This window comes from Chiloscyllium plagiosum, chromosome 17, assembly GCF_004010195.1.
Source record: "Chiloscyllium plagiosum isolate BGI_BamShark_2017 chromosome 17, ASM401019v2, whole genome shotgun sequence".
NCBI lineage: Eukaryota > Metazoa > Chordata > Chondrichthyes > Orectolobiformes > Hemiscylliidae > Chiloscyllium > Chiloscyllium plagiosum.
In genome coordinates, this window is record NC_057726.1 from 20,980,060 (window position 1) to 21,005,880 (window position 25,821).

The window sequence follows — 25,821 nt, forward strand, 5'->3', positions numbered from 1 at the left end:
CTAATCATGAGACATGAGATGCTTTATAAGATCACTTAGGTGGAAAAGCTGAAGAATACACCATCAGGGTTATTGAACATGAATTTGGATTACATTATTTCTTTTGAGTTTATTTCATATTTTCAACATCTTTTTTAACAGCCAGAAGTGCTCTTGCACATAATTAAACAGTTTTTTTTCCAATTACTCATGATATTTTTCATCTATTAACCACCACTAGTAAAACCGTCATCAGAGTTAAGTCATGTGTCAAATGTCCAACTACAGGCATCCCACAGCCCTCTTTGGATGTCAAGTAATTTCAAGAATTTGACAAAGAAAAAGAAGGAATCATATGTTAGGTACAGTGCATTAAAAACAGGCAAGGCCCTTCAAAAGTATAGAAAGTGGAGGAGGAGGTAGCTTAAAAAGCAAATTAGGAGCACAAAGTGGGGCGGGGAGGGAGCGGTGGGCATACAACATCTTTGGCAGATATAATTAAGGAAAATCCTAAGGGCTTTTTAAAAGAATACTAAGAGGATTAGAGTCTAAAGGGGCAACATATGCATGGAGCTTATGGATGTGGGTGAGGTCTTAAGTGAATACTATGTTTACAGAGGAGAAAGACACTGTCAAGGGGGCTTTCAGCTGGGATGGTGACTCTATAGAACTTTTTTTTAAGGTTAATAAGAAGGAGGCATTAAATGTTTTAGTGGGCATAAAGGTGCAAAGGTCCCCAGGACCTGATGAGATGCATTCCAGGCTGCTATGGGAGGCAAGGGAGGAGATTACAGGGGCTAATGTAGAGATACTTAATACTTTGTTGGCCACAGGTAAAATGCCAGACACTGGAGGATAGCTATTGTGATTTCTTTGTTCAAGAAGGGTGGCAGATTTAGATTAGATTACAGTGTGGAAACAGGCCCTTCGGCCCAACAAGTCCACACCGACCCGCCGAAGCGAAACCGGAGCACCCGGAGGAAACCCACGCAGACACGGGGAGAACGTGCAAACTCCACACAGTCAGTCGGCTGAGGCGGGAATTGAACCCGGGTCTCTGGCGCTGTGAGGCAGCAGTGCTAACCACTGTGCCACCGTGCCGCCCACAAATTAGGCCAGGCAAATACAGATAGTTAATCTGAAGTCAGTGGAAGTGAAACTATTGGAAGGACACGATTAACCAACACTTGGAAAGGCAGGAATTGATCAGGGATAGTTAGCATGGATTTGATGGAGGGAGATACCATCTAATTTAGTTGAGTTTTTTAGAAAAGATGACTAAGTACATTGATGAGGTTAAAAATCATGCACCAGGTTATATGCAACAGGTTTATTTGGAAGTACAAACTTTCACAGCACTGCTCCTTTGCCAGATACTAAGTGTCACCTATGAAGGAGCAGTGCTCTGAAAGTTTGTACTTCCAAATAAACCTGTTGGACTATTACCTGGTGTTGTATGATTTTTAACTTTGTCCACCCAGTCCAACACCAGCAACTAAACATTACATTGATGACGGTAGTGCATTTCATTAGGTTTGCATGGATGTTAGTAAGGCCTTTGAGAAGGTCCCATATGAAAGACTGGTCTGCAAGATAAGAATCAGTGGAATCCAACAAGTTGGCAAACTGGATCCACAATTAGTTTACAAACAGAAAGCATAGGATGGTGTCAGAGTGTTGTTTTTGTAATTGAAAGCCTGTAATCAGTGTTGTACCACAGGGATCGGTGCCAGGACCCTTCCTGCTTGTTATGTGCACTAATAACTTGGATTTGAATGTAGAAGATATTATTAATAATTTGCAAGTGACACGAAAATTGGTAGTGTTGGATGGTCTCAGGCTGCAGTCTGATACTGGTCAAGTGGTAAATTGGGCAAGGTAATGGCAGCTGTAATTTAATCCTGATGAGTGGGAATTGACTAATTTTGGGTGGTCTAATAAAGGAAGGTTATACTCAATGAATAGTAAGTTTCTAGGGAGTACTGAGGAACAAATGGACCTTGATATACAAATCCATAGATCCCTGAGGATGTCAGCACAGGTATACAGGTTGGTGAAGAAGGCAGATGGGATGCTTGCCTTCATTAGCCACACTATTAAACACAGGAGCAAGGAAGTCTTGTTGCAATTTGATAAAAAATTGGTTCGGTCACAGATAGAATACACATGCAGTTCCCATCGCCACACAATTGGAAGGATAGAACTGCCTTGGCAATGGTGCAGAGGAGAATCAAACCTGTAGTTTGGTGTTTGTTAGTCAGTACAGATGTGGCGAACCAAAGGGTCTGTTTCTATGTTGCGTGATTCTACAGAGATAGGAGGGTGAGTAGGTTGCAATAGATTTGGTAACTTCATTAAAAGGCATAACATGAGATTGGCAACAGTTATTATTTAAGGAACTGATGAGGACATTGGTTAGACCACTGTTGGAATATTGCGTGCAATTCTGGTCTCCTTCCTATCGGAAAGATGTTGTGAAACTTGAAAGGGTTCAGAAAAGATTTACAAGGATGTTGTCAGGGTTGGAGGATTTGAGCTATAGGGAGAGGTTGAACAGGCTGGGGCTGTTTTCCCTGGAGCGTTGGAGGCTGAGGGGTGACCTTATAGAGGTTTACAAAATTATGAGGGGCATGGATAGGATAAATAGACAAAGTTTCTTCCCTGGGTTGGGGAAGTCCAGAACTAGAGGGCATTGGTTTAGAGTGAGAGGGGAAAGATATAAAAGAGACCTAAGGGGCAACCTTTTCACACAGATATGAATAGGAAGGGTTTGGAGGCATATGGGCCGGGTGCTGGCAGGTGGGACTAGATTGGATTGGGATATCTAATCGGCATGGATGGGTTGGACTGAAGGGTCTGTTTCCATGCTGTACATCTCTATGACTCTATGATGCACTGCAACAATTATCCATTACTTTGGACAAAAGAACGCATCAGGAAAAGTGATCCAACAATGGTTAAGAAAATCAATTCAGGATGGTATGAGATTTAAAGAGAAGTCATTATAAAGTTGCGGGGAAATGTTCCAAGCCTCAGAAATGGGAACAGATTGGAATTGAGCAAAGTAGACCAAGAAATTGATTGAGAGGAAAAGTAAAGTCTGAGAGTAAATTTTCCAAAGTACATAAAAGTGAATTTGGAGTGTTTATAAGTATGTATAAAGAAAAAGATTCAAGAAGACAAATGAAAGCCTCTTACAGTCTGAAACTGGAGAATTAATAATGTAGAACAAGGAAGTGTAGAGCATTTAAACAACTACTTTAGGCTTGTCATCACAGAAGATGGCAAATCTTTTGCAGAAATGATAGAGAAGCAAGGATCTTTTCAGGAGGGAGCAATTGAATGAAGATAGCATTCATTAAAAAAAAAGTTGTGCTGGAGGTATTAATAGAACTGAAAGCTGATAAAATTCCATATATGAGATTACGGTGTAAAATCAAGGCACATTGGATCAATAGTATTTTACTGGCATGGATTGAAAATTGGTTAGCCGACAGGAATCCCTAGAGTATATATCAACAATTTGGATGAGGGAATCAAATGTAATATTTTCAAGTTTTTTGATGGCTCAAAACTAGTCATGTGAGATGAGGAGGATGGAATGTGGTTTCAGAGCAACATAGCAAGCTCAGTGATTAAAGTGCAATACAACATGAATAATTGTTATGTTATCCACTTTGGTAGGCAAAACAGAATGGCAGAGCGCTATTTAAATGGTGAGCGATTGGGAAATGTTGATGCACAAAAGGACACAGGTCATTGAAGGCAAACTACAGGTAGAGCAAACAGTAAGGAAGGCAAATGGAATGCTGACCTTCATCGCAAATGGATTAGAGTACAGGAGCAATGGTATAGTTGGCCTGGTCATTGGTGAGACCACTTCTGAAGACCTGGACTATTCTTACCTGAGAAAAGATATACTTGCCATAGAGGAAGTACAGCTAAGATCATCAGACTACTTTTTGAGATTTTAGGCTGAGATTGGGTTGACTGGGCCATAATAACTGAAGTTTAGAAGAATGAGACAGGATCTTATTGAAACAGATACAATTCTGACAGGGCTGGATAGACTGGATGCAAGGATGATATTTCCCCTGGCTGGGGCATCCGGAACAAGGTGTCATACTCTCAGGATATGCAGTGGACCATTTAGAACTGATGTGTGGAAATCATTCTTCAGAGGGTGGTAAATCTGTGCAACTCTTTACAACAGAAATCCGTAAAGTGTCAAGGGGTTAAGAGAGTGAGAGGGGGAGTACTGCACTGAGATAAAGGCTCAGCCCTGATCATGTTGAATGGTGAAGTTGCCTTGATGGGCCAAACCTACATGAGAATGGTTAAGGGCACCAGACTATTGATTTCCTCTATCTTTGTGATGAGCTGCCTGGCCTCTAGCTCCATATCTCTCCATGAAATTGCTGGTATGTGTGTTAAGCATTGCAAGCACCAGCCTGCAATGTATTATTCAGTACTGTACATCATCAGAGGATTGGAACACCATACTGACAGATTCTTCAATAACCTGTTCTGGAATCAAAATAAGAGTCTCTTACTGTTTACTTGAGTGATCTTCCAGGTTTTTTCAATTCCAGGCTGCTTGCCCAATTGAAATTTGAATGGATCTGCATTAGGATGGAGATCTTTGTCTGTTGCCCCCAAGATTGCAACGTTGACATCTTTTGTATCCTCACAGAACTTTGCTATGGTTGGGAAAACAGAGGGTGGGTTGTCATTCACATCCAGCAGGGTGATGATCAAGGTACCAGTGCCAGTGGCAACAGGGACACCTAAGGGTCAGAGCATAAACATTTATTAGTTAAACTGTAACAGGTTTCTGCTTGTGTGTAAGAACAACAAACACATGACTAGAATTCATTGTCAAATATCACTGTGCAGCCAGTGGATCCTTTTTCGATTTAAGTCTGAATGTGGACTGTTTTGGTGCTAGGCCTTCAGCAGAGTAACCTTGAAGGGATAGCGGGAGGCCACCCGGATAAAATTGAAGTGTTTTCTTCAAACTCACCCACTTATGGAGCCGGAAATGCGGGCAAATTTCAGAGGGTGATGGGTGGCAGATGAATGGAAATGGAATTCCGAATGGCTTATTCCAGTATAACATCACTATTACACACTGCTGGTGGGTCCAGTTTGTCCCTACAGATTCCCCTTGCCTCGTCAAGTTTTAAGGTAAGAAAAAATGGCCTAATTTTGTTTTCTTCAAACCTATGGCATGGGATAAAATTTGGGTTAAACTTTGAGCCTTTTTTTCCCTCAGGATTGAAAATGGGCTAAATCCAATTTTCTATAGGTTATGTCCTTATAAATAAACGTGTATATTTGTCACTAAAGTAGCAAATGTATTATTTTATTTGTGTAGTGTTATCTCTGTCATTGCCTCTTTACTTACTTTGTTTATTAATTGCAATTTTGTAATCCAGATTTTTGTCTTTTTTAATTAAAAATTGGGCACCTCAAATGGTGTAATTAATCCATTTTTTTGTTATTTTCTTGCCATAATGGAGAGCCTGTGAAAATTTGGGTTCCCATTCTCTCTCCTCAAACCTCTTAGGGTTTCTTTTAAACACACATTTTGAAACAATTTTAGTACATGCCTTATCAAGTCTAGGTGTTATATTTTTCCTGATAACAAAATGTTCCACGGCTTCACAGAAATGTTATGTTAAAGGCACTATATAAATGCAAGTTGTTCAACTGAAAGGAAGGACAAGAGCTCAATTTGAAATCTGATCCATGGAGTGGCAGTTCCATTATTGCAATACTCCCTTGGTACTGCACTGAAGTATCAGCCTGGATTATATTTAATGCTCTGCATGAAATTTGAACCGGTAACCTGCTGAATCAGAGATCAGTGCAATCATTAATCCAAAACATTTGTGTTTCAACACTTAAAATGCTTTAAAATGATACTATCAAAATTAAAGTATGCAGTTGATAATACTTCTATTTGTTCTTGAATTCTGGTAGGCATTTTTGCCAATCTCAACAGTAAATCCTGATTAAGACTCAATCACATGATGTGAGCTAGTTAGAATCACATATAGAGCTTAAAAATGTGTTGCTGGAAAAGCGCAGCAGGTCAGGCAGCATCAAAGGAGAAGGAGAATCTGCCTGACCTGCTGCGCTTTTCCAGCAACACATTTTTAAGCTCTGATCTCCAGCATCTGCAGTCCTCACTTTCTCCTAGAATCACATATAGGCAGGCAAGATAGGGAAAGTAGGTTGCATTCCCTGCAGAACATTCATAAACCAGTTGGGTTTTTGAACAACATTCTAGCTCACACATTACCAGATTTATGGAAACCATTTACACACCTTGTCACGACCTCAAAGGTTTGCTAATCCAGGGCTACAACATTTCCTTGACTGTTCCCACAGTAATCAATATCGATATTCAGAAGCTGTATTTGGATTTACCACAGGATGTGAATTTTGTAGAATATTTGCCACAATATCGTCTTTTCAGTGCAAATAAACACAGCCTTATTTCTTTAAAAATACTGCCATCAATTCAACTCTCCAATGAGAACATTAGTTGTGAAAATTACTTCTACTTTTTGTTTAGTAACCAGGAACAACTTAAAATAGAACTATATAATGAATGTTCAAACATAAAAATTCAAGAGTCATTTGATTGAATATCTTTATCTTTACAGAATAATTTATCATTTAACAGTGGATAAATAAACATGCAGTGCTATCCGAATCCAATCAGTAGGAGACAGGAACATGCAATTTTCATATCAATATCATAATTACATTAAAAAAAATTGACAATTTTTGAACAGTTTCCTCAATACAGTCAATGATTTTGACAACATTGCTTTTATGTTACTCGCTGACCATTTACATCATATAATAGTATTAGACAAATTAACTCCCCTGTATTTTGGACAGCCTAATCCTTCTCACTTCTGCATGTCCTAAAGATGCTGTTTTCAACCTTGAAGGATAGTGAATTGTGAAAATTTTGGAACTAGATCTTATAAAAGAAAAATGTCAATCATCTCCGCATGTTGTGTTTATCATGTCCAGAGAGACTGCAGTGGCAGAATTCTGTGTGGCAAGGTTATTCAGGGTCAGTTTGATGCACTAAGTGCTAATCTGTTTCAATGTTAGGCACTGAGGTTAAGATACTGACAGTATAATGGAAAATGACCATAATGCTTCTTCATCGGTGCAGACATGACATGAAAATTCTCTTAATTTCATTCAACTTAAAATGATATTTTCATAAACTTCAAATCTTAAGAGATATCTGTTAACATAACTTTAATAAACTATTTTCTGTCAGTTTGATCTGACTAATTCATTTGCATTGAAGTAGGTGACAGTTTAAAAATAAGGTAACTCAATTTTTAAGGCACAGATGAGGAGAATTTGTTTCCCTCAGCAGGTCATGAATCTATGGCACTTTCCTCCCCAGAGAGTAGTAAAGGCAGGTTCATTGAATATTATTAATGTGGAAGTAGACAGATTCTTGACTAACAAGGGAGCCAAAGGTAACAGGGCAGGCTGGAAAGTGGAGTTGAGGCCATAATTAAATCAAGCACGATCTTATTGAATGGCAGTGGTAGACTCAAGGGCCAAAATGGTCTACTTCTGCTCTAAGTTTGTATATATGTTCAGATTGATACTGTTCAGGTCCAGAATAATAATATCAAAACACTTACGAGTAACCTCTCTTTATGAATGTACAACAACACTGCTGCAGCAATCGAATTCTGCACATACTATTTACAAAAATGCAAATAAGCTTCAGTAAAATGTATGGTTATTTTCCATTTGTACTTCAATTTTCCATCTGCTTTAGAATGACTAATAATTTCAAAATGTTGTAACTTACCACTGACTTATACCCTATAAATTTAAATTGATTTATGCTAAGTACAATTAACTGTATTTTACACTCAATAGTTTTAGACTGAATGTTTTCCACATTAAATAAGGTAAACAAAGTAAGTGGTATATTGATGGTATTGAGATTTAAACAAAAAACTATAACCTTAAAGAAAACAAATTCTGAAGCCGAATCAGTTCATAATACCCAACTTGTCATCTTCGGTATCACTGAATTAACACCACCAATTAAAATAAAAACTCATTCTGTTTAAAACTTGCAATCTTAAATAAATAGTAAGGCAAGAAGTTATTTAAATAATAGCAAGACTATGAATAGAATAGAAATTAAATATACCAGGGTATGAGAGGCAGATCAGTTAATGTAAGATTACTCAATTCATACTGGCATACAGTTCATGGAATAATTGTGCACTCTAGATGCAGTGATACATTCTGGGCACATAACACTGTAAGTGCAGTAATTATGTTTTACGATGTAAGAAAATAATTGCATTGGAGTTCATCAGATTATTTGAGATTGATTTAAATTCTAATTTTTGAAATTCTATCTGCACATTTACTTACTTTGCTATAATTGAAAATAAGGTTAACGTACAAGACCACAGTCTCATGTAACTTGCGTGGTCACTTAAGATTACACACATCTCCAATCATCTTACCACAATAATTTGTTGATCAAGTCACTATGGAAGTATAGTATGATGATTCTAAATCGAACGTTGAACATATTAATTTGATGTTGTCACTTCCAATATCACCGTTAGACAGTTTTAACGAAAGTAGTCTGTGGTTTTAAATAAGCGAAAAAGCAATATTCAACTTTATACTGTGGGACACGAGCACATTCAGCTGAAATTCCATTCCCTGAAATTTAACACATAACGTAACAACTATACAAGTAGGTTGAAATTGCACCCTGTAATATTAATAATGAGCACAAGAACATGTTTATAGGGAAACACTCACCTTCAACTATGATGCAATAGTAGGATAACATTGGAGAAAACTTAGAATGCAATTAAGGAACTAATTGATTAATCCATGATTCCAAGAATGCATTTATATTCTGAAGAGTCAGTGTATGCTGTATGTATTGTAATCTGAAGCAGTAATGTGTCTTTTTGCGTAAGGAATCACAGCCTGTTCTGTTAGTAAGATATTGATGCATTATATTTGCTCTTGTCAGGATTCAGCCACCTACTTGTATTACAAACGGAAAGAATTTGGGTCATTGCACTATAAATCTGACTTGGCCATTATGATGATTAGAATGCAGCTGGGTTTAAACAAACAATATGTGATTCCATACAGATTTTATTCAGTATTCACAGTGCTGCATTTAAATTTGTTTGTCTATCCATGGATCCATATATAGTAGAAAGATTTGGGTATGTTTTGAACACCAACTCTTGAAGCAAATAAAGGAAGTTAGGACTGAGGAGCAGGAGGAGGCCATAAGGACCTTCCAGCCAGTTGCACTATTCAATAACAATGTGGCTGAAAAGGCTGTGGTCTCAGCTCCGCTTTCCTATCTATACCACATAACCCTTGACCTCTTACCTACCAAATATTTAACTCTACCTTGAACTAATATGAGAAACAATAATGCGATAAATTGAAAACTTACAAGTTGAAATGCTGTAAATACACAGTTTCCACTGTTATTAGTTGAAGATGCCAATGTGAAATCATAAGGAAATAGCAGCGGATGAGTAATTTTACTCAGTCAGGTAATATGGACTGGTGTGTGGACAGTGGTACAATGTCACACTGGTAGGATTAGGTGCTCTTAAGACACTGGTTTGAACCAACATTCTAAAGCATCGTAGGCAAACACCAGATTTGTTACCCAGCTTGTCCCTGGCAGCAAACATGCTTTTCATACCATTGAGGTAAATTGTGAGTGCATGGCAACAACGACCTACATTGATATAGCATCTTGCATATTATTAAATATTCCAATGCCCTTCAAAAGAATGTAAACCAAGAAACTTTAGCTTAAACTACTTGATGATGACATTAGGGACAGACAAACTCAAGGCTTGTTGTAGAAGTGGGTTTTAAGTTGGGATAAGCTGAGCAATAGAGGGGCCTATGGAGAGAATTCCAGAGACTTGGGCCCAGGCAGCTGGAGGCATGGCTACCAGAAGTAGGACAATTAAAACCAGGACTAAGCAAGAGGCCAGCAGTGATTGGATGCTATGATTTGGGAGGGCTATAGGAGCTCAGAAGGACAAGGCCACAGAGGGATTGAAAACATTTTCCTACCTCCAACCCAACTAAGTCAACAAAAGGAAGGCAAATGGACAGGATTCACACTCCACTGTCAAGTTGCAGGAATCCAGCTTTGGACAGGAAGGCTTCACCATGCAGGGAACATAAAAAAACCTTATCGGGTTGCTTTACAAATCCCTGCGTAGATGGGGAGGTCCCTCTTACAGCAATTTATATCACAGTCAGATCCCTGAGCTGTCAGCAGCTTGATAAGCACAACATTCACCCTAAGGGCGTTGTTTTTTTTTACTTTTTCTGCATGGATTTCAGAGGCCTATTTCTCCAGTGCCCACTTTAGTTGAATAAGGCTGTGTAATAGGAGAGTAGGCTCAGTGGATTTCTATTCATGGGATGGAATCAAAATCAGGCCCGCATCACTAAATAAATAATATCATGTGGAATCATAACCATCGAGCTACATTTCAATCATAACTATTACTGCCTTCGCTATTCATTCATCGTTGGAGCATACTGGCTAACTTGTCAAGATTTCGGTCTCATGCTGCAGAAATTGAGCCATTTTCTCAATGTCCAGCACAGCAGCAACCATTAATATTTCTGAAAAATTCAGTGGGTATAATACCCAAACCAATAACAGAGCTGGAAACCCATAGTGCATTTGATGAACTGCTGAATTAGATTATGACAGGGTGCAGATATGATAAATAGACTTTTTTTTTCCAATGCAATACTACACAGGCATCTCACATAAAGGATGGCTGACCCCAGCTTGCTTCTCGCCTTCATCTGGTACATGGCATTAAAATGACATTCATTTTGCAAATGCCACAATCTTTCACAATTTTACTAAGTCCCCAGTTTAAATGACATATTTTAGATAGGATAAGTCAGTGGGCAGATTCTGATGGGGGCCTGAGCATCATCAGCTATGGCAAGACTTGTGACAGAATCGTGTAGCAAGTCCTGAAAGGCCCATCTCAACATCAGGAACAACTCACTGTATCCTTCATGCATCGGCTGAGTGGTGAGGTGAGTTTTTCACTAGGCAGAGGCGAGTTGACAATTAAGAGAATTATTTGTTTGTTAAACATCTTCTTAAACATGCCTTTAAGTTTCCTATCTTAACAAAAACACCAAACAAACTATATATTATGAGTTCTTGAAAGGGAAGTCAGAATGGAATCCAACACATTCAGCTCGTGCTGGGTGCCGAGGGTTTCTATGTTGCCCAGCACCATACAGCATAAGACCATAAGACCTTAAGAAATAGGAGAGGAAGTAAGTCCACTCTGACATTCAATCTGCTGACGGGCATTTCAACGCCACTTACCCACACTCGCCCCATATCCCTTAATTCCTTGCGAGATTAATACTCGTTCATCATATGTTAGGCCTACTATTCCAGAGATCATCTGTGTGAATCTCTGCTGGACACACTCCAGTGTCAGTATGTCCTTCCTGAAGTGTGGAGCCCAAAACTGGACATAGTATTCTAAATTGGGCCCAGCCAGACCTTTATAAAGTCTTAGTAGCACCTCAATGCTTTTACATTCCAACCCCCTTGAAATAAATGACAACATTACATTTACTTTCTTAACCACGGACTCAACCTGCAAGTCAACCTTTAGAGAATCCTGGACGAGCACTCCAAGATCCCTTTGTACTTTGGCTTTATGAATTTTCTCACCATTTATAAAATAGTCCTTGCCTGTGTTCTTTTTTTCCAAAGTGCAAGACCTCACATTTGTTCACATTGAATTTCATCAGCCATTTCTTGGACCATTCTCCTATACTGTCTAAATCTTTCTGCAGCCTCCCCACCTCCTCAGAACTACCTGCATGTCCACCTAACTTTGTATCATCGGCGAACTTTGCCAGAATGCTCCCCAGTCTCTTCATCCACATAATTTATATATAAAGTGAACAGCTGCGGCCCCAATACTGAACCCTGTGGGACACCACTTGCCACCAGCTGCCATTCCGAAAAAGAACCTTTTATCCCAACTCTCTGCCTTCTGTCAGACAGCCAATCCTCAATCCATGCCAGTTGCTCATCTCGAACACCATGGGCACTCACCTGACGCAGCAGCCTCCCGTGAGGCACCTTATCAAAGGCCTTTTGGAAGTCTAGGTAGATAACATTCACTGGTTTTCCCTGGCCTAACCTACTTGTTGCCTCTTCAAAGAATTCTAACAGGTTTGTCAGGCATGACCTCCCCTTACTAAATCCATGCTGACTTGTTCTAATCCGACCCTGCACTTCAAAGAATTTAGAAATCTCGTCCTTAACGATGGATTCTAGAATTTTATCTACAACCGAGATTAGACTAATCAGCCTATAACTTTCCATCTTTTGTCTTGATCCTTTCTTGAAGAAGGGGGTTACAACAGTGATTTTCTAATCATCTGGGACTTTCCCTGACTCCAGTGATTTTTGAAAGATTATAACCAATGCCTGCGCTATTTCTTCAGCCACTTCCCTCAGAACTCTAGGATGTAGTACATCCGGGCCAGGAGATTTATCAGTTTTTAGACCTTTTAGCTTATCAAGTACTTTCTCCTTTGTAATGGCCACCATACTCAACTCTGCCCCTTGACTCTCCTTAATTGTTGGGATATTACTCACGTTTACCACTGTGAAGACTCACACAAAGTATTTATTAAGTTCTTCAGCTATTTCCTTATCTCTCACCACTAGCATCTCGGAGCATGATCCATTGGAGCCAACCATATGCAGTCCTTGCCCATTGACATTGTCACAGATATTTGCTAACCCCTGACAATGCTCATGGCATCTCTCTGATCCACCTGAGTGCTGTTTAGGAAGAACTAAATTGTACTCCAGGATACATCAGCAACTGCCATTGAAAGGCTGTTGTCAGGAGACATCACGTGCAAGAACGGGGAACTGGTTCACAGATTGGACCAGGCTCCATCTCAGGATTGTTGGCTTGCTCTCTTAGTGCCTAATCACTCAAAGCCAACCCGCCTGCTCACATCATCCAAGCCATACCTAGCCTGTCAGTGCACTGATGCTTCAGCCAGAGACTGAAATCGTACTGGTATCCTGATGCACTTTTACATTTGCCACACTTGTCAGTCGGGATCTGTCTCAGGGAGGTGATGGGGAGCAGTATTATGTGACACATCATGATGTCAAGCTATCACCACAGCATGTACAGAAAGCATGGCATGTTTTTTCAACCAAATGGCCATCTCTGATACTGGATGGGAGACAGTTCTCAGACTAGTTGAGGTGAGCCCCTGTTGGTCAGGGGATCTTGGTATCGTCACTTATTTGTACAGTTCACATACAGTCCTGAGACTAGGCCTTGGTCAGTCATCCACTCCAGAGAAAGTGAAGACTGCAGATATTGGAGATCAGAGTTGAAGAGTGTGGTGCTGAAAAAACACAGCCGCTCAGGCAGCATCTGAGGAGCAGGAGATACTGTCAGACAGACAATCCTCAATCCATACCAGTTGCTCACCTCAAACACCACGGGCCCTCACCTTACTCAGCTGTCTCCCGTGAAGCACCTTATCAAAGGCCTTTTGGAAGTCCAGGTAGATAACATCCACTGGGTTCCCCTGGTCTAACCTACTTGTTACCATACTTGTTTCAAGCATAAGTTCTTCATCAGGAATGAGGGGGTGGTCCAAGGGGGTTGAGAAATAAATGGGAGGGGGTGGGGCTGAGGGGAAGGTAGCTGGGAATGCGATAGGTAGATAAAGGTGGAGGTAATAGTGATAGGTTGGAGAGGAGGGTGGAGTGGATAGGTGGGAAGGAAGATGGACAGGTTGGATAGGTCATGAGAGCGGTACTGAGTTGGAAGGTTGGATCTAGGATAAGGTGGGGGGAGGAGAAATTAGGAAACTGGTGAAATGGACAGGTAGGACGGTTCAAGAGGATGGTGCTGAGTGGGATTCTTCCATATCTGACAGACATTTACCTGTACTTCCACAAAAGTCATTTACTGTGTCCATTGCTCTCAATGTGGTCTCCTCTGCATTGGGGAGACAGGACACCAACTTGTGGAATGTTTTGGAGAACGTCTCTGGGACACACACACTTAATAACCCCACTGCCCTGTGGCCAAACACTTTAACTCCCCCTCCCACTCCGTCAAGGACATGCAAGTCCTGGGCCTCCTCCATGGTCAAACTCTAGCCATCCGACACCTGGAGGAAAAACACCTCATCTCCCACCTTGGGACCCTCCAACCACACGCGATCAATGTTGAATTCACTGGTTTCCTCATTTCCCCTCATCCCATCTTATCCTAAATCCAACCTTCCAACTTGGCATCCTCCTCTTGAACTGTCTTAGCTGACCATCTTCCTTCCCACCTCTCCATTCCATCATCCTCTCTGACCTATCACCTTCATCTACCTATTGCAATCCCAGCTTCCTTCCCCATCCTCCTCCCATTTATCTCAGCCCCCTTGGGCCATCCCCTCAGTTCTGATGAAGAACTTATGCTTGAAATGTCGATTCTCCTGCTCCTTGGATGCTGCCTGACTGGCTGTGCTTTTCTCGCACCAGACTCTTCAACAGTTATCCACTCAGGCCGCTCACAGTAAAGGGTATGTCCAACTACAATCTGAAGACTGGGCAACAGTCAGTCCCACGCAGTCATCACAAGCCATCAGAAGAATTGCATATCATTTACATATCACAATGTATCCAACCCAGCCAATTACCATCCCATCAGTCTACTCTCAGATATCAGTTAAGTACTGGAAAATGTCATCAACATTTATCAAGCAGGTTTCCTCCAGTGGGCATAGAGTTAGATATAGATTAGGCTACAAATCAAAACTAACACTCCTCCATGCTATACCCTGAATTCCACACCCTCATAGAATTGCCAATAATATTTAGAATGTTATGTGAAGAGTGTATGATCCTCATATAAATTGAAATTAACTTGACAGAAAATGTACATTGCACTCACCCACTCACTACACTAGATATGGATGAAACTATATAAACAGGAAAGCATTTTCTCTGTCATAAATTGTTTCTGTTTTGAAAGATCCTAATAATTCATTGAAACAAAGTAGAGCTTTGGCACTATTGGCAAATTTCCTGTCACACAGGTGGTGGGGCTTTCTTAATTTTTGTTCTGAATTGTTAGCAAATAATGTACATGATGTGCCCAATTATTTTTAATTGGATTACCATGGTAATTAATTGACTGCAATAAAGAGAAAAGCTGCATGTAGAAGTCAGTCATAATAATGAGTACATAGCTAAGCTGGAAAGAGAGTTCAATGTTTAACTCATTCAAAATAGGATGATAGACCAAGCCAGGACAAAGCAAGTTTCTAATTGACTATTGTTTTGTTCTAATTTTTGAAAAAAAATGTTTTACTCAATCCATCTGTTCAGACGTGCCATGGCACACCTCTGTGGCACATCAGACTTGAACCAAGACCTTCTGTCTCAGAGGCATTACAACTGTGCTCCCCGATCCAAAGATTCAGACTCTTAGGAACATAGGAAAAGGGATAGGTCATTCAGCCCCTTGAGCACGTTCCACCATTCATTGAGATCATGGCTGATCTGTGACCTAACTCCTTTCTTTGACCCATGTCCCTCAGATTTAAAACTACCTCAGATTTAAAACTAACAACTGATCTAGTGTAAACTGCCACGTAAAGAAGAGGGTTTCAAACCTCTACCACCCTTTGTGGTTAGATTGCTTTCCTGACATCCCTTCTGAACATTTGGTCCAACGTTTTCGACTATGCCCCCCCCCCCCCCCCCCCCAGTCCTAGTATCCCCAACAGCGGAAATAGTTTAGCTTTATCTCCCCATCTTTCCCTGTTAATATCTTGAAAACTTCAATCAAATCACCCCTTAACCTTTTACATTCTAGAGAAACCTGGCCTAATTTATATAATCTCTCATCATAACAACTCCTGAAGTCAAGGTACCATTCTTGTAGTCTTGTCTCTTTAGCTTTGTATTGATAAGTAAACAATAAAAAATTCTTTCTTGATCTTCAATATCAGCAACTACCTTATTATTGCATAGCTTTGCCTACTTTAACAGGCAGTTTACTCATATGTCTGGGATCCTGTTTGTCCTGTGTTTCCTATTTTAAATGTGAACCTCTTATTTTATATATTACTTCAATTAGTTACAAGGTGTAGTAGGGACATAGACTATGATGATACGTATTCTTTAATTATTGCTTTTTGTTTGCTTCTTGCCATGGAAAATTATGGCAATATTACAATGAGACTCCTTATTGAATTGCAGAAGCAGGTGTTTGGGATGTATGAACAACTCCCTGTTGGAAAGTGGTAGGCAGTTCTGGAACAAACTTAACAATTAAGTTATGATTAAAGTGGAGCAGTGAGATGAAATAAATAATTGAAATCAGAAAAAATACATCAGCAATAAAAAGACAAGTGAAGCAATGCAAATAAATGGAAGCACATAATAGGATAACTTCATTAACTGTGGCTTGATTACTTTCTGGTTACCCTGAGACAGTTGAAATATGCATAGATAGGATCACGTAACTTATTCCTTATTGCACAAATGGAAATCAATTGACCCCATTATATCTGTACCAGTTCTATAACCTATGGTCCCATTGTCCAAACGTTTCCCAATTACTGTGTCACATGCTTCCTTTTCACATACTTATCCATTTACGGTGGCTCAGTGGTTAGCACTGCTAACTCACAGCACCAGGGACCCACGTTTGATTCCTGCTTTGGGTGACTGTCTGTTTGGAGTTTGCACATTCTCCTCATGTTTGCATGGGTTTCCTCCAGGTACTCCGGTTTCCTCCCACAATCGAAAGATGTGCAGATTAGGTGAATAGGCAATGCTAAATTGCCCATATTGTTAGGTGCATTAGTCAGGGGTAAATGTACGGTAATGAGTCTGGGTGGGTTACTCTTCGGAAGGTTGGTGTGGACTTGTTGGGCCAAAGGGCCTATTTCCATACCATAGGGTATCTAATCTCTTTTGAAAAATGTTATAGTTCCCTTTTCTACTGTCACCTCTGGTAAAAAAAACTTTGCTCATTAACCATGTACATGAAATACATAATTCAAATGCCTCCATCATTCTGCTAAAGGTGACTCCTCAGTCTGAACTCCTTGTTTTTATTTATATTTTAAAATCCCTCCATGGGCTTGCCCATATCATTGTCATCTCCACTCACATAGTTGTACTTCTCTCGTTTTGGCATTTTGTACATCTCCCAATAATAATCGTTCCATAAATACTGTACCTCATTGTACAGTACCTTCAGTTGCTTAAACTACAGCTCTAAATATCCTCCTGCATGTTCTTCCTTTAATATTTGCTTTAAAACCTACCTCTTTGATCATTTGAATGCAGCTCAGTGCTATGCTTTGTTTTATAATGCCAATATGAAGCACTGGGAGGTTGTGCTAATATTCTAATGTTACTATACAAATATAAGTTCTTGTTATTGTTAAACTTTATCAATTAACATTACCTACCATCCCAAATATTGCATTTTTCTAACTTCTTTTTAACTTATATGGGTTTTTTTCATAATGCCAACTTTCCAACATTAATTCCACACAATTCATTCAATTAATAAGAATGGGTTAAGTCAGTTAGCCCCTCGAGTCTGCAGTGCCATTTCAGTGTCTAATGTTATCCCAATTGTACTTGTATTTTGAGGCTTTCTGAGACTTGTGTAAGATGTTATTTCAAGGAGATCTTCTTTAAAAAATTGTCAGGATGTTATTCTTCAGGCAAAGAATTTTTGGAATATTCATAGCTGCAATGCTATAAATAGCTGAGAATGAATAGAATTCTGTTCTTCTGGCCTCTTTTGTTGTCCAATGCAAATTATATGAATAACTGCCTGGAACAGTTGCCAAATAACATTGATATCAATTAACACATAACGGCAGGGATGCAATTTTATCAAAGCTTTTCTTTAAACATAATCCTAGGATTGATGTAAGCAAGTGTATAAAGTAAGTGAATAACTGTACTATACATTGCAATGAAGAAAGTCTTTTTCATCTCTTCATTCAGGTTAGATGAGATGAAGTCAATTGTTGAAGGGCTGCCATTGTGAATCACTGACAGCAGACACAAGTTTTCCACTCTGCACTTATGCTACAGATGATAGGGAATTGGAACAAAATACCACTTGGGAGCAGATATTATCTTCGGTGACGCCTGGAATGAGAAACCTGAAACTATCATGGAGGATGGGGGAGGATGAAAGACGTGAAGATAAACACAGATTAGGCGACAAAACATTGAGAAATTCACAGACTTTTGGGAATTCAAAATAAGACACAGGAGACAGATAAATGCAAAGGGATGCTGAGGGAATTTAAAGATGACAGAGAGAGATGGAAAAACAAACCTCTAAGTTGTAAATTAAGAGGCAAAATGGTAAATTCAAGAGTCTCTGAAACTCTTGAAGTATGGGATCATGAAGAAAATTAATCCATGTCCGTTACCCGCAGCACAGACAATCTGTGAATCTGCCTAATATTTGACATGATTCAGTGTCAGCCAGTGATAACTGTTCCGTTCAAAGGCTGACAATCTCCCACCAGCCAAAATCTGCCTGCATCCCCTAAGGTGGAGATGCATTATGGCTGAAACAGATGTTAGGGGTCTTTAGTGAACTAATCATGGAAAAACAGAAAGAAATGACACAATATGGAACATTTCTTCGTTGCAATGTAAGTAAAATGTATTCCAAAATCTTCAGATGCTACACTGAAAGCCTTGGTGGGAAGAGGTGCAATGGAGGAGAGATATTTTACACCTGCAGGGGATCAGAAGGCTGTCAAAATATACACTTTGAAGGCAGAGTAAGCACATAAACATGTTGTAAGTTATTCAATCATCTCACGAGTGCTCAAGGTTGGCGAATGCGTCTTTAATGCCATATCGTATAAACATTACCACCAGGCTCAGACAATGCTTAAATCATCATGCCCCTGTCACTTACCTACCAACAGTGGCATGGTGGCTCAGTGGTTAGCACGGCTGCCTTACAAAGCCAGGGCCCTGGGTTGGATTCCAGCCTCGGGCAACTGTCTGTGTGGTGTTTGCACATTCTCCCCGTATCTTTGTGGGTTTCCTCTGGGTGTTCCTGTTTCCTCTCGCGTTCCAAAGATGTACAGGTTAGGTGAATTGGCCATGCTAAATTTCCCATAGTGTTCAGAGATGTGTCGGTTAGATGCAATAGTCAGGGGTAAAATATAGAGTAATAGGGTATGGGAATTAGTTTGGGTGGGTTACTCCTCAGAGGGTCGGTGTGGACTTGATGGGCCAAATGGCCTGTTTCCACACTGTAGGGATTCTGCACAGCATTCTCTATTGTTGATGGCACATCCATCATTGCCCCATAGAGTCTGCAGACATGGTGAAACATTGGATGAGAGTGGCCTGCAGCGAAGACATGGGGCGATGCATTGCAGATGTCAGCTTGACAGAAAAGGGTAAGGACACACACAAGTTACACTGCAAGGACACAGGTGAGGTAGTTCATAGAAGAAGTCTCGGGCAGGAGCCCTTTATCATTCCTGATGAAAGGCTTTTGACCGAAACGTCGACTTTCCTGCTCCTCGGATGCTGCCTGACCTGCTGTGCTTTTCCAGCACCATTCTAATCTTGACGCTGATCTCCACCATCTGCAGTCCTCACTTTCACCATAGAAGAAGTCTAATGGGTGCATGCAATAAAATATTTGTTGTATTGGGAAGTCTACCGGACTCTATCGAAAAAGTCAAGAAACACGAAGGAATCCAACACCAACTTCATAAACAGCTTTCCATCATGTGAACTGTGTAAATTGTGGCTAATCCCTTCCGCACAATTGTGAACACAGTCACAATGCAGTGCTTGAGAGCTGATGTCTCAGCTTCTATTACATCATGAGCAGTTTCAGACATATGACGCTCGAGTGGAAGATTAGACTGTTGCCAGCATGGCTGTTAAGACCAATATTCAAATAAGCAGTTCAGCAAACACAACACTATGATTGCTGAAGGCATCCCCCCCCCCCCCCCCAGGCAACACACAGTGGCTGCATGGGGCACATATTTGCAGTCAGCTCCCAAAAAGAAAGCATTCAACCCTCGCAAATCTGTCACTTCAACAAAACTCTAGACATTGCCTTTGAACCAGTCGGTCAATCAAACTGCAGCCACTCCACACCAGGACAGTAAATCTAAAATCAGATTTCCACAAAGAAACCGTTGAAGACCATCTGCTGTCTTCTTCACTGAAACTCAGAAGCCTTTCTGTAGATATACTGCAGCAATTGCAGGTACATTGTACAGGGGCACTAAGGCAGAACAAAAAACAGAGAAGACAGGTACCAGTCAAAACTGTGGGACTGATTAGAATCATAGAATCTCTACAGTAGGGAAGCAGGCTATTTGCCCATCAAGTCCACACCAATCTTCCAAAAGCCAACCTGTCCTATCCCTGTAATCCTGCGTTTCCATGGCTAATCTACCTAGCCTGCTCATCCCTGAAGACAATGGCTAATTTAGCATGACCCATCCACCTAACCTGCACATCGTTGGACTGTCGGAGAAACCAGAGCACCCAGAGGAAATCCACGCAGACATGGGAAGAAATTGCAAACTCCACACAACCAGTCGCCCAAGGTTGGAATCAAACCTGGATCCCTGGCAGCTGTGAGGCAGCAGTGCTAACCACTGAGCAACCATGCTGCCAATTAGGTAACCTTTGAATACACTGAGGAATGGTTTGATTTTTAAATTTGATTTGAACATAAGAAAGCCAACAATTTCTGGCAAAGCTGTGTTACCACTTTGCTCACTGGTCCTCTTTGAACAGAGCGGCTCAGTGACTCCCTTACATAACATTGGAGGGAAGATTGTAAATATCACCTACTCCTGTGTGGAAGGAGCACAACATAGCAAAGGTCATCACCATCATGTAACTTCAAGGCCATTGGCAACAGAATCACTGTCCTGTTCTAAGGGAGCAAACTGTGGCTGCAGTGGTGGAAGGTTTAAGTTTGGGAATCCTTATTGAAGTGTAGATGTTGCACATACATTTTTGCACTGACATTCCAAAAGATGATTTGGACCTGAACACCTAGTGTGGATGTAGGCTCTTGCTTTGAGGAGGTGTGAGCTGGTCTCACACCTCCTCTTCCAATTCCTTCTCCCTCTTCCAGCACTTATCTTTCTCTGAGTGCCCTCTGTTTTTTTTCCCCACAAGCATTCTGCATTCTATGTTTCTGAGCAACTGGTCTATGCAGAAGTCTTGAAGTCTCCCAAAATTCCTGAACACCAACCACACCATATCCTGTACAGATCAGCAATGTGAAATGATAATAGAAAGAAATAAACATAGAACATAGAACATTACAGCGCAGTACAGGCCCTTCGGCCCTCGATGTTGCGCTGCCCTGTCATACTAATCTGAAGCCTATTCTACGTACACTATTCCATATACGTCCATATGCCTGTTCAATGACGACTTAAATGCACTTAAACTTGGCGAATCTACCACCGTTGCAGGCAAAGCATTCCATACCCTTACTACTCTCTGTGTAAAGAAACTACCTCTGACATCTGTCTTATACCTATCTCCCCTCACTTTAAAGTTGTGTCCCCTAATGTTTTCCGTCCCTATACTTGGAAAAAGGCTCTCTCTGTCCACCCTATCTAACCGTCTGATTATCTTGTATGTCTCTATTAAGTCACCTCTCAACTTTCTTCTCTCTAACGAGAACAGCCTCAAGGCCCTTAGCCTTTCCTCATAAGACATTCCTTCCATACCAGGCATCATCCTAGTAAATCTCCTCTGCACTCTTTCCAAAGCTTCCACATCCTTCTTATAATGCAGTGACCAGAACTGTACACGATACTCCAAGTGTAGATGTACCAGAGCTTTATACAGCTGCAGCATAACCTCCTGGTTCCGGAACTCAATCCCTCTATTAATAAAGGCCAAGACACTGCATGCCTTCTTAACAACTCTGTCAATCTGGGTGGCAACTTTCAGGGATCTGTGTATATCGACACCAGGATCTCTCTGCTCATCTGCACTCCCAAGAATCTTACCATTAGCCCAGTACTTTGCATTCTGATTACTCCGTCCAAAGTATATCACCTCACACTTGTCACATTAAGCTCCATTTGCCACCTCTCAGCCCAGTTCTGCATCCTATCTATGTCTCTCTGCAACCTACTACATCCTTCGTCACTATCCACAACTCCACTGACCTTAGTGTCGTCTGCAAATTTACTAACCCACCCTTCTAAGCCCTATTGAAGCAATACCCAGAAACAAAAACAGTTGATTAACCTGTGGAAATTGCAATCCTGTGCTGTTTCAACCTATATGAAGAAGAGGGGGTATTACCTCAAGCACTACGCTCCAAAATGGCTTCCTCAATACATTTCCGATGACCAGCCACTGCACCTGAGCTATACCACAGTATCTGCTCAACTGACCTCAAAAGTGCACGCGGATCACATGGATGTCATTGTAGAGATTAAATAGTTTCCTTAATGTGCAATCAACAGATCAGAACTTTGCAATATTCACAATCTGTAATCTTTGAGACTTACTTGGCAATATTCCAATTCTACAATTTATTGTTGCAACTGTACTTCAAAGACAATTTATGTGGTAACAAAGATCAGTGATTTTGATGTAAATGTAAAGGAATCAGTTGAAGTTAAACAGTTATTTAAGAGACCATTATTAAGAATAAAGGACATTATATCAAAAGATTATTTTCCCTGTGAGATTGTTGCTTCATCTAGTCCTTTTATTTCTATTAGCCATCAGCAATGTGACTACTGTCGAAAGTACACTCTCTATTTTGTTCCACACAAAGTATTTAATGGCACACTATATCAAAAACATTTGTTTCATATTTGCTGTAAAGTGGTTCAAGGTATCTGTGGAATAAAATGTGATTTTTTTAACTCCAATCTCTCAAGTATTCATACATTTATTTACATTAATTTTATAAACTTTATCAGAGATATTAATGCTGACATTATAATCAATTCTTAACTTTTCAGTCAGCAAATATAATATCAATTTGGAATTATAAAGTTGTTAAAGTACTATGTGAAGAATACCTTTGCAACATCTCAAAATGGTTGCAAATTCCTTTGATTCTAGCTTTGAGATATTTTAGTTTGTGCATCGCTACAGAAATCATAATGATAAGCCCATTACCACTTCCATAATTTATTGAATAAGATAACTAAGTGGAGTGTTTGCAGCAGAAGGAACATATCAGCTACATTCAACCATAATAGAATGAAATCACGTAATTGTTGACAGCAGTATTTTTACAAACAACTCAAGTGCGCAAGTTCAGAGGCAAGGCAGTCATTATGGTATCCGATATCTACAATTTATGGGAAGTGAAAATGGTAAGAAACAAGGCTGCTCTTATTTGGTGAACAGGAGATTATGAAGCAATTTAATTGAATTTTTAAGGTTATAGTGGCACTGATAAAACCAATGATTATTTTGTTGCACTTTTGTACATATATTATTATCTTTACCAGTTCCACAGGTATATTGTAAAGGTTTTTCTATGATGTGAGTAGCGCTTTTAGAACAGATATGTCAAACTGTCCACTGTGAAAAAGGCCAAAATACGCAGTGGCATAAGTTAAATATTAGTGAGTTAATCTGAATTAAGAAACACATTTTATACAGAAGAAACAGATTTATGGTGTAGGTTATTTAGGAAAAAACACTATTGAAATGAACAATGTAATTGGACTAAACAGGCAATTATCAATCATTTTCATAGGAAAATGCAGGTTGATACAACTATTATTCATGAGTAGGAGACAAGTTTGTTGGATGTAAATAGTCATTCTCTATGCTGAGAATTCTTTATTTCCACTTCAGCTAACCTCATGCTTTTTTGTGCATTACTCAGAATGACCTTTCTCTTTAAACAAAAGGAATTTTCAATAGAAATTTAACCCCTCATTGCCGTTGACTTATTTTTTCTCTTCCTTTCTAATATCATTGGCTGCTTTTAATTCTCCCATTTCAAGTATTCTGCTCTCCAAATACTCAACCTTCCTGCTGTCCTACAACCACTCTTGGCTTAATCCCACTTAAATAAGTATACAGCTTTCCTTTGCCTCTTTGTTGGCATCTTGTTAAAGGTCTACCTCGGCATTTACAATGCCTCCTTAAAAACTGCAAAACAAATTGCCCCTTCCGACTTTCTTGGGGGATGCAGAGAGACAATGTCCATATGATGTAGGTTGACCCACAATGCAACGAAGGGAGAGAGTTTCAAGATTTTAGCCGAACAACAGTGAAGGAACAGGGACATATTTCCATGTCAGGATGATGAATAGCTTGGAGTGGAAGTTGTAGGTGATGGTGTAGGTGTTGCCCTTGTTCTCCTAGATGGTGTTGCACAGGGATTTGAAAGGTGCTGTCGAAGCAATCTTGATGAAATTCTCCAATGCATTCTAAAGATTGTACATGCTGCTGCCACTGAGCATCGGTGGTGGAGAGAGTGAATGTTTGTGGATATGGTATCAATCAAGTGGGCTCCTTTGTCCTGAATGGTGTCAAGATACTTGAGTGTGGTTGGAGCTGCTCTCATCCAGGCAAGTGGGGAGTATCTCATCCCACTCCTAACGTGTGCCTCGAGGATAGTAGATAGGCTTTGAGAAATCAGGAGGTTGTTGCAGGATTCCTAGCCTCTAACTTGCTTTTGCTTTTGTATTCTCAACATTTAGATGGCTAGTCCAATTCAGTTTCTGGTCAGTGGTAACCCCCAAAATGTTGATGGTGTTGTATGGTAATAGCATTGAATGTTAAGCGGCGATTGTTCGATTCTCTTGTTGGTGATTACCTAGCATTTGTGTGGCACGTATGTTGCTTGCCACTTGTCAATCCAACTCTGAATATTGTCCAGATCTTGATGCATTTGGACAGAGACTGCTTCAGTGTCTGAGGTGTCGCAAATGGTGCGGAACACTGTGCAATCATCAGCAAACATCCCCATCAATGAAGCAGCTTTTTGGGTCTATGACACTGCCCTGTGGAACTCCTAAAGAGATGTTCTGGAACAGAGATGACTGATCTCTAAAAGTCACAACCATGTTCCTTTCTGCCAGGTGTAACTCCAACCAGCAGAGAGTTTTCCCTGATTTCCATTGAATCCAGTTTTGCCAGAGCTCCTTGTTACCATACTTGATCAAATATAGCTTTGATGTCAAGGGCAATCACTTTCCTTCAATAACCTCCTGGGGCTGAGGTAATTTTCCTCTTATGGCCACAACTGTCTTTCTTTGTGCTTGGTATAACTCCACTTGATACTACACTCATACAAGTCTTGCGATGAAGTCAAGTCACTTTCTCCTCAAGTCTTGAGATCAGCTTTGCTGCCCACATTTGCAGCAAGTTTCTAAAGCTGAGTATTTCTGTCAGAACCAAAACTGAGTACCAGCTTATTGATGAGTAATGGTGGTCATTGATGAGTATTACTTCAGAGCACGACAGACAGTACAGTCCATCACTTGGTTATATGATTGGCTGAAATGGATTTGACCTAATTTTTGTGGACAGCACATTTCTAGGCAATGTCTTACAGTGCCAGGTAGATGCCATGTTGCAGCTGTACAGAACCAGCTCAGATACGAACATGGCTAGTTCTGGAGCACATGTCATCACAATTATCAGAATGTTGTCAGATACAACAGCCTGTG

General features: G+C 40.2%; 1 protein-coding gene across 2 annotated transcripts in view; it reads right to left on the reverse strand.

Annotated features, from left to right (window-relative positions):
* The window catches only part of cdh13 (cadherin 13, H-cadherin (heart)), a 1,069,860-nt gene that overhangs the window by 16,565 nt on the left and 1,027,474 nt on the right, over nt 1–25,821 (reverse strand). For both annotated transcript variants that reach the window (XM_043706651.1, XM_043706652.1), the window contains one exon: nt 4,533–4,766. In XM_043706651.1, coding sequence (XP_043562586.1) covers nt 4,533–4,766 — 234 coding nt within the window. The remainder of the gene's footprint in view (nt 1–4,532; nt 4,767–25,821) is intronic.